A 10,572-nucleotide genomic window follows, 5' to 3' on the forward strand; every position below is an offset into this window, starting at 1 on the left:
CGATCGATACGAATGTCAAGTTAAGACTTGAGCTCGCTAGCTCATGCAGGGGCAGGTAACAAGGTTACCTGCTATTTTTGGTTTTTTACCTCCTGTGCAAAAACTTAGCAAGAAGCCTGTATACCCCTCATAAAACAGAAGCATCGGACCGAAAATACTATTAACGCTAACGAATGCGAACTCAGCAAGGTACAGATTTTGTTAGCTTGCTTTACGCAAAAACAAATATTGATGCAAAAGTAAATAAATATTGATACACAGTTTTTAGAAAGAGCAGAAGGAAGTTTCCAGGACGATCGCTCGAGAATAACATATTTACGACATGAAAACAACATTTATTTTGAACCGTGAATATAGAATATAAAAAATTACGATCAGCGACAAACATTTTGGGGGATTTTTGCAACGTTCAATTTTGTTATTGTACGTTTTGGCTGCACAAATAAATCGCAAAATCGAAAGTGACATGGCCGGAATTCAGCGGGCGCCGTGATGAAGTTACCGCGGCATGTTTACTCGTCAAACAGTGAAGTATCTGTGTCAAATGATAGCAAGATACCGGGTTTTTGCAAGTTTCTTTTTCTGTCAAGTGTTATAAAGTTTGACAATGAAATGAGCGAAGTCAAAACAAAGATCACAATCGCCCAAGTCTTGTTTATGCAAAGTCAAAATTTACTCTCTAAGACGCGTACGACGTTATTTATCACCAGGTAATTCCATCATTTTGGAAATAGCAGCTACTTTATTATTCATCTGCGTCACAATTTTTCACTGATTTTGGGGCTCATTTTGTTGAAACTCAAGCACGCTTCCAACAGGCCTGTGAACCCTTCCTGCTTACAGAGCAATACTAAAAAACTTCTCCCATATCATATTTCAACCTTAAGCTCGAAAATTCAATACACAACATGATATTATAATTCGCAAAGGCAAAAAATACCACAGAATCCTTTTGCAGCGAAAATTTTATTGAAACAAACAACATATTTGCTCTTAGAGGCGAAAACCTCTTCCTATTTCATTGCGTGCGTGAAGACAAGAAACTCAATCGTGTCAAATTACCATGTACTTCAGGTAAATACAGCTCACTTTGATTTCGTCTCGACGGGCGATAGATTGTTGTCGAAGTCCAGTACTCGTCGCTTTTGAGATTCCTGCCTAGTTTATCCAACTGACTTTCCATTATTAAGCTCCATAAGGGTATATTTTGTTTAAGGATCCACTAAAACGCCATTCGCGTTACATGACTTTCGACGCCATTGCAGGCGAAGTCAATGATTCTACTGTGTCCACCAGAGAAATCTACGCAGTTCCACTACCCTCTCAATCCTAAGAAAATACGCGCAGAAGGCTCTATGCACACAGAGACCACTTACCAGGGGAGTGACAGGCAAGACTTTTACCGACACGGAAAAAAATACTAAAAAAAAAAAGCGGAAATCTACCTATTTTCCGACTGGGTTTGCCATAGGGCAACCCAGTAAAAAGAAAACAAACAAACAAAACGCAGAACTCGACTGGGTTTACCATAGGCAACCCAGTAATAATTAAGCTTCAGTTTGGAATAGGACGTTATACATTGCTTTGTATTTTAAAGCTTTTTACAAATATTGTTGATTAATTATCTTCGAAGAATGCGTGGTTACCCACACTTTTCTTTTTGGATTTCAATAACACTTGCTAAGATCTGCTTTTCCCGCATAGTCAGTGAACCGCGCAAAAATACCCTTGAATTGGTAGGCACCGTCCTTAAAAGAACTTTTCTCAGGGTTGGTGGATTTTTGAAGATAGTACAAGAGCTCAGAACTTGTGGGTCTCGTGGCTTAATCTAGTTTTTCTTTTTTTACTCTCGTCCTTCAAGGAGATAATGTCATAATCGTGATCGGCGGAGATGACAACTACAAAGACGAAGATGAGGAAAACGAACAATTCATTTCACGTTGGGCGAGAAGGAAAGTATCCTCACAGTTTAACGATGAATATATGGATGGACGAAAAAGCTTCATTCTCTCTTGGAACAAAAAACACAAGGAAATTCACGAGGAAGCACTGCGCCATTTCTTGGATCCAAGCAAAAGAGGAACAAAGTTTGAATACAAGCCAAAGAGAAAGCCTCCACCAAGACCTGTAACGGCGCCGGCAGATCCAGTACAACAGTCAAGACATGGTAGTTTTTCACCAGAGAGGCCCAGTGTAAAAGAAGCAGACAGCCATACTCCGGAAACCGAGCGTCCTAGTTCAAGATCTGTTAAGGTGGCTTCCGACCCATTACATCAATCAAGGCATCACAGTTCCTCAGCAGCAGAACCCAGCCATGTCAGGGACTCATACAAACCAGAGGGACGCTTACCCGAGAGACGAAGCGTCTCTCCTTTGCAAAACGATGGAAACACACAAGTAGAGGTTTCTTCGTCAGGCTCTGGAGGAACACAGAAACAGTTAATTGGTGAGAGGATCTTTCACTTTGTCATAGTTTTGTTTCCTTTCATATCTCATATTCAATATTCTTTCATGAGTTATCCTGCCCGAACCAAGAAGCCAGAACTTTATCACTTAATACATATGTTGAAACTAGGAAAAGTAAATGGCCAGAAATGGAACAACATTCTTATCAGTCAAAGGACTGTATCATCAGAGGTCAAACAAAATAGTAACAACAAAGATCTTTCAAAGCCTCCAAATAGGACAGGACTCGAGTGATTTAAATCTTTGCAATTGGTAACAGTCCACGGCCTCGCCTCGAAATGGAACATGAAATTCAGACCAATGGTCATTGTCGGCTTTGTAATATAAACCATATAAGTTGCTGTATGTAGCCAGAATTACAACGTTTCACTTGCATCCCCAAGACGCACGCGATAGTGTAACACTGTGCAATAAATTAATATTTATTTTTTTCTACTGAAGAGGCAAAATACAATGATCACATAACTGACTTCATTTGAATTTGCAGACTTGGCTGTTTTTGGCTGCAATATCTCGGAAAAATCCATGCAAGTTGTCAAGGAAGTACTTGATCGGCTTCGTTCTCAACTTCATATTTCCTCGCAAATTGTTAAAAACTATTCACCCGTAAAAGTTAGGTCATGGTTGGAAGGGAAAGGTGCCAGAATTTGCGTGTTATTGGTGGATGCCGCGACAGTCTCTGACGCCTACAGCTATTTACCAAAACGAAGAGTGGAATATGAAGATCTTCTCAAAACAGCAGTAGACACTGTCGGTAAGAGTGTCGTATTCCTTTGGGTGCGTTTCATTGACCGTATTCCGGAATAGGAATAAATGTAATAGAAGTTATAATTCCCTTCTTTTTACGGAGATTCACTTTAAGTTTGTCAAACACCTGCTTAAATGCTATTTTAAATGGCATATCTTTATTATCCTTGTTGCTTCAAAACGCCAGACATACTATTTTTAATCATCACACCACGTATTCTTAATCCGCGCCAGAATAGGGTCAATCGAACGCATCCTTAGTTTTTGATGCTTTAAGGTTTTGGAACCATCCCACGAAATTGTATGTTCAAATTTTCAGCCTGCCTTTTGACGTCCGCCGTACGTGTGGTTCTTAGTTTCCCTGAATGACAAATTGTTGAATTGAGAAAAAAAGACCTGTTGTTCTCAGAATATTCCAAGGCCACTGATTATTTGTTCTTTCCTTTTGATTGTATTGTGTTCCACAACCTTAAAATGGTTTTAAATTGCACCAGTTACACTTCTTTACCACTTTTGTTTAAACTTTTAGCTGAAAAAGTGATCATTGTGATCTTCGCACCTTGTTCCCTGCCCTCTAAGGAAGATGAAGTTGTGGTGAAGGAGGCCATTGAAGCCATTCTATTGCCCACAGGCAAGGGTCATGTTCAGTGGGTGAAAGACAACCCGATTACACCAGAAGTCTTAGAGGAGAAGATCATGAGCTCAATACGGTCTCAAGAGTTTCCAAATTCAGGCGATTCTAGGCCAACCAGTGTGGTTGAGCATCGTTCCAATGTGCCAGACAGGACAGTTTACGATCCGCTGAAAGCTCATTCCTCGCAGCAGCTTTATCCTTATGGATATGATCGAGATCAGAACCAATCACAGCAAAGGATTTCTATGCAATCCCGTGGGCCGCCGAGTGTCTATCGAGACTTTTCAACCATGAAAGGGTTTGTTATGCTCAAAACACGTCTAAGGTTTGGTCAAATTTCTAAACACCATGGTGATGTTGAATTTTTTTTTCCTGGGTTTGTTGTCCCCCCCTACACAGAGAGAAATTTGTTACAAGAACATTGGAAGATCGCTGAAGCTGTAGTTGAGATTGCATCAGACGGAAATGGTGGATTTTGTGCGACAATCGAAGCTCAATCCGAGAGAAAAGAGAAACCAGTCCAACTTTCTCAAAACGAGACCGTGATGCTGAAAACTCGGCTACGTGACGGTCAGATATCAATGCAGCAAGGAGACTTGAAATTTCTCTATCCTCAGTGGCAAATCCCTTCCTATATTATCCAGAGTTTATCCGAAGAATATCGTTTTCATTCCGATGTAGAACTGTACATAATTTCTGACGAACAAGGGCATTTGCGCACCCAGGTGAAAACGTATAGAAAGGATAGAGTCAGTAGTGCGTTCAAGAAAGTATTCAAATGATGAAATCTAATGACATTAACAAGACAGTGATTTAGTTTGCAACTTTTGTATTTCAAAGTAACGTTTTTTAATCAGAAGAGTAGACATTTTCATCAGCTTGGTTGAATTTATACGTAGGTGTTTTATCTTCGGGCCCGCATGCATGCGAGGCTGTCTGACAAAAAAGAAAGAATTTTTTTTTTTTTTATACCATTCATGGCTAGTAAAATAGGCAAAGATAAATGTCAAACGTGTTTGCGGCAATTTAATGGTATTTTTTTTCATTTAACAAAGTAATGTACACCCTTGCTTAGCTTTACGGAACTCGTTCAGTTTATATTTATCCGTGTTTTTAGCAACTCTTCTGTTCGAGTGGACTACTGACCACGGAAAAGCTACTTAGCGGTTGTATGTAGCGCCGTTCTTGCTACAGGCAAACTGGTAAGAAAAATTTGAACCTCAACAGCTCTTCGAAAACTACATCGGAGAAAAAAGAGGAAAGCAGAAAAGATGGCTCTTGAGCCACTGACGACCCACCCTTTTACTATCATTGCGGATTTACAAAGGCAGCGCGAGTCTTATACTTTTAATTATTGGTGGTGCCGCAGTATTTTTCCACAGATTGCCAGTGCTTTGCGTTTGTGCCCACGAAGCAATTTAACTGTCCGTCGATGAAACGTGAAGTGAATTGGGCATTTTTGCATCTCACCGTTGAGCTTGCTCCAAAATTTAAAGCCCGAGTTAACGTTAACCAGGAGCACTTTCCATTTGAAAGGTAAACCCGGTGGGGATTTTCGGCAAATGGAAGATTATAAATTTTCCACCATTAAAGGACAACCTACCATTGGTCAGAAAATATGGTAGAATAATGTTGTCGCTTAATGGTTCGGTACTGCACTGGCCTTCCATCATGTAGCAAAACCGGTCATTTCGGTGAAAACGAGGAAAGAAGAGTACGTGTGACCTTCCATTTGTTGTCCTACCGGAACATTCAAAGGGAAAGCGCTTCAGACAATGGGCAAAGCTGTATGCGATTTCGCAAAAGTCTTTGGCCACTAGTCCCTTAAAAGGAACATTCCAGCACAGATGGATGGACACAGTCACTAGTTTTTAAAACGCTGTTTAGTTGATTCATGATGACAACCCCAAACAATTAATAAAACTGATTCCTTTCAACAACTCTTTCAATGCGCAGCCTATTTATACCTGTTTTGGCGACGAATGGTTAAGAAAGAGAGAGTTATGAGCAAACTTGAAAACGAATGGTGAGGTGAACATTTGTTTGTGTGGGCTTGGCCCACACTAATGCATCCGTATCAATGTTAAGCCCGAGGGGGTGAACCCTAGGCATATGTGGGGCAATTGACTTTTCAGAAGAACTTTTGGTCAAAATCCCCACCGTGGGGCCCCAAAATTTGGTCAAATCAAATTCTCTGACGAAAAGTGAGTCGATATTATCAACAATCCACACAATCCCCAAAAAGTAAGGTGTTCCATCAATTTGTATTGAAAATGAGTAGTGAGAAGTAGTGTATTGGTATAAATATAAAAACAAGTGTTTACCTCACTTAAAAACAGCCGTATTTCAGGGCTTTAGCCGCAGTACTTCAATTCCAAGATGGCCGGCGCACAGACGAGCACATGGGACGATGTGACTTGGTCCCATTCCTCCGCGCATAAAAAGAAAAAATTCCCCGCAATGGGACCCGGATTCTTAGTCAAATTCCCGATGATGGGGAAGGCAATAAAAGGCAAATGCCCCACATATGCTCCCCCCCCCCCCTTCCCCTTCGGGCTTACCATTGATAGATGCATAAGTTGGAAGCAGAGAAGTCCCATGAATTATGAGTCATGAGTCAAAGAGACTCACATTCAATATAGCAATAATTTATTGATTAAGCCTAAGCCCTCGTTTCACTGATTAGGCCTAAGCACTCTCTAAAATTTTAGCTTTCATTTTATGGATTAGGGTAACTGCACTAACTCATTGACTCATGACCCATTGACTAGTTGATTCATTGACTCATAAATAGTTGATACTCGGAAGCAGAGGTATTTGTATGTCGGTATACGAGAATGGTCACGTGATCTCTAAGAGTTTGCAGAGGCTTGGGTACTAGCGCGTGGAAAACGAGTGGCGACCTCCACTTCGGTGAATAGTTGTTAAATATATATTCCCACTTGGAATTATTTTTATTCGATCCAGACTAACTTTTTCAGAATTGTGTACTTAAGCCTTTAAATTTTGTGAATTTTGTAATGAAGTTATGTTGATGAGAGGTCTTGGCAGATTTCCCTGGAAACAAACCAATATTAGAGGGGGTTCACAGTCTACACAAAGTTGGGGAGGACTATCAGGGAAAGGCTTGGGCTAGCAGCAAAGCCCACACATGTATGCATTGCGTACCTATTTTTTTCTTTGTGCGAAGAACGAAGACTGAATTTTTTTTTTTTTTTTTTTTTTGGGGGGGGGGGGGGCGGGGGTCGTACTATGGCTGAAAATGCGTAAGATTTCTTTGACTCGTCGAAGGCAGCCCAAGTAGGATTCAAACTTGGTATCTCTTCATTCATTGGCAGTAAACCATGGACGACTACGCGAGAGAGTAACTGGGAAATATGTGTCCGTGACCGGAAACGAGGTTTTTGTGCTTTCGTTGCACGCAATGCAATATCCGGTCATCGTATGACTCAGTAACATATCTTACCGGGCTAATTATATAATTTTATAATTCTCCCGGTAATGTTAAGAAAAAGAATTAACTGTTTTTAAATACCATCGTAGAAACTTGTAAAGCATCCGTTTGCTGGTTTTGATTGGAGTCAACGCCGTCATGCTCTACCTTGCTTTCAAGCACATAAATCCCTGTTATAGTATCAAGGTTCGTTTCAGATACGACGGCGACTTATTTGATCTCAGGCGTTTGAAATCAAAGACCAAGATATTCACCAAATACATACGAGAAGCCCAGTATGCAGACGATATTGCCATATTTACCAACGATGGCACTGCGCTACAGTGTCCGTTATCTGCATACAGCAACCTGTCACTGAAAATGGGTCTCACGATCAACATCAAGAAAACAGAAACCATGAGTGTCGGTGAATAGCTGGATTTCTATATTGATGGGCACAAATTGTAGAGAGTAGACCGCTTCAAATATCTCGGTAGCTATGTCACCAAGGACTGCAAGCTAGATGTTGAGATAACAGCACGGATTCAGGCTGCATCATGTGCGATGGGGAGGCTCAGGGATAAGGTTTTTGACTGTAGAGATCTGAGTAGAGACGAAACTCAAAGTATACAATCAGTGCATCATTCCACTAATGATGTATGGAAGTGAAACCTAGACCCTATATCGTCATCACATCAAGCTTCTAAGAACCATCCAGCAGCGGTACCTGAGATCAATTCTTAAGATCAAGTGGGATCACTTTATCACGAACGATGAGGTACTGGATCATGCAAAGTCTACGGATATTGAGATCATTCTCCTTAGGAACAGATTGCGTTGGATGGGTCACGTTGCACGTATGCCAGATGTGCGGCCCGTGAAGGCACTTCTCTATGGAGTATTAGAAGAGGGTTCAAGGAGAGTCGGGCGCCCCCTTCTTAGATATATAAGGACACCCTGAAAGACATCCTCAAGCACGGAGCTGCTCTCGGAACACGGAGAGAAATCGTAACAGATCGGCTAGCCTGGCGGAGACTCACATCTGACGTCTGTGATAAAACAGAAATTGAGAGACACAACAGGAATATAGAGAGGAGGGCCAAGCGTCACGATAGGGAGAGGAGCAGATAGTAATCTGGAATCTTCCCTGGGACTGAAATTAGTTTTCACGACAAGAATCTTGTATTCATCTTTAATTTTTGTGTATTACTCGCATCGGGTTATAGGCGTATATATACAACGCCGTTAATAACAGACCGCGCACCGGTGGCTCAGTTACTTGAGCATATAGGGCTGCCATGCGGGAGGTCGTGAGTTCGACTCCGGCCGGACCAACACTCAAGGTCTTAAATTACTGAGGAGAATGTTCTTCCTTTGTAATTACATTTGCAAATGGTTAGACTTTCAAGTCTTCTCGGGTAAGGACCGTAAAGCGGAGGTCCCGTCTCATAACCCTTGTTGGAAATTAAATAGTATGGAACGTTAAGAACCCACTGGCACTCACTATTCGGTGTTGTGGTCTGACTTTATCTGGCGGGGGCATCTTTCACTTCCTAAAAATAAAATTGTAAACTGTGTAATAAGCAGTCTGGCTAAAGTCCCCCGAAAAACGTTGCAGATTAGTCCTGAAAAGCCCCGAAGGGAAGCTCCGAAGGGAGAGACTAATAGCTTCGCTCACACTCAACAGTAGGGACCTTTAGATCGGAGGACGAGGACCATTACGAGTACTAATACGAGTACGACTTTTGCACTGAGCATGCGCATAAGGTTTGAAGGCCGACAATTTTTGAAGTGCGCGTGCTCAGAACGGAAAACTCGTACTCGTAGTCGTCCTCGTCCTCTCATCTAAAGGTCCCTAGTTTTAAATGTGAACAACTATCCTACGATGGCACTTAATTAACCATATGGTTGCGACATGGAATGTGGACGTCAGACTTCGGACTGCGGAATTGAACTGGATATTGACCAAGATATCATAACATAAAATATCATTGAAATACTGTGAATTTTAAAGGCAATCGGCTAAAATGCATTCGAACAAAGTGTAGGCTACCCGTAGTCTCTTGTTGAAAATAATTTCCGACGCAATAGGGCCAAATACAGTGTATGGGGGATTCCCTCTCTTACGTAATATTCTCTTGTTGTAGAGTAAATGAATGCTGAATGTTTTATCGATTTGTGGCAAAACGCAAATTTCAACCTTTCGTTTGACATCCCTGCTGTATGAATGATTCCCCGAATAACAAAGTGTGCAAATGGGAACGTAAAAAGAGCCGTCGATCGCAGTATATGATCTGAGGTCATTGGTTTCTCGTTTTAATTCTTTTCATCCCCCAAAACCTTAAAATCATCGAAAATTGCAGTAATCTACCACGTTTGACTAAACTTTCAGCTGAAAAAGTGATTGTTGTGATCTTCGCACGTTGTTTCCTGCTCGACGAAAGATGAAGTTGTGGTCAAGGAGACCATTGAAGCCATTCTATTGGCCACAGGCAAGGGTCTTGTCCTGTGGGTGAAACAAGACCCGATTACACCAGAAGTCTTAGAAGAGAAGATCGTGAGCTCAATACGGTCTAAAGAGTTTCCAAATTCAGGCGATTCCAGGCCAACCAGTGTGGTTGAGCATCGTTCCAAAGTGCCACTGATAGGACAGTTTACGATCCGCTGAAAGCTCAAATTTCTGAACGCCATGGGGATGTTGAACTTTGGTATCCCAGATTTGTTGTCGCCCCGACACATAGAGAAATTTGTTACAAGAATATTGGAACATCGCTGAAGCTGTAGTGGAAATTGCATCAGACGGAAATGGTGGATTATATATGAAAATCAAACCTAAATCCGAAGAAAAAGAAAAACCAGTCCAACTTGCTGAAAACGATACTGTGATGCTGAAAACTCGGCTACGTGACGGTCAGATATCAATGCGGGAAGGAGACTTGAAATTTCTCTTTCCTCAGTGGGAAATTCCTTTCTATATTATCGAGAGTTTTTACGAAGAACATCGTTTACATTCCGATGAAGAACTGTACATAATTTCTGACGAAAAAGGGCATTTGCGCACCCAGGTGACAACTTATGTAAAGGATAGAGCCGGTAGTGCGTTGATGAAAGCCGGGAAGAAAGTATTCTTTTGTATTTCAAAGGAATGTTTTTTTTTTATTTAGAAGAGTAGACATGTCGGCGTAACGTGAAAACCACCTATCTGTTGCCATTACATGCCACACCTCTACTATTACTGATGGTATTTGCTCACAGATGGTCCAACTGATCAAGTCACACCTGTGGAAAATTT

General features: G+C 41.3%; 1 protein-coding gene across 1 annotated transcript in view; it reads left to right on the forward strand.

Annotated features, from left to right (window-relative positions):
• Window positions 1–5,775, forward strand: part of LOC137982196 (uncharacterized) — a 14,695-nt gene extending 8,920 nt beyond the window's left edge. Inside the window, exons 2-4 of the mRNA XM_068829264.1 lie at window positions 1,862–2,446; window positions 2,954–3,220; window positions 3,743–5,775. Coding sequence (XP_068685365.1) covers window positions 1,862–2,446; window positions 2,954–3,220; window positions 3,743–4,629 — 1,739 coding nt within the window. The 3' untranslated portion in view covers window positions 4,630–5,775. The remainder of the gene's footprint in view (window positions 1–1,861; window positions 2,447–2,953; window positions 3,221–3,742) is intronic.
• Window positions 5,776–10,572: the final 4,797 nt, after the last annotated feature.

This window comes from Montipora foliosa, chromosome 13, assembly GCF_036669935.1.
Source record: "Montipora foliosa isolate CH-2021 chromosome 13, ASM3666993v2, whole genome shotgun sequence".
Classification (NCBI taxonomy): domain Eukaryota; kingdom Metazoa; phylum Cnidaria; class Anthozoa; order Scleractinia; family Acroporidae; genus Montipora; species Montipora foliosa.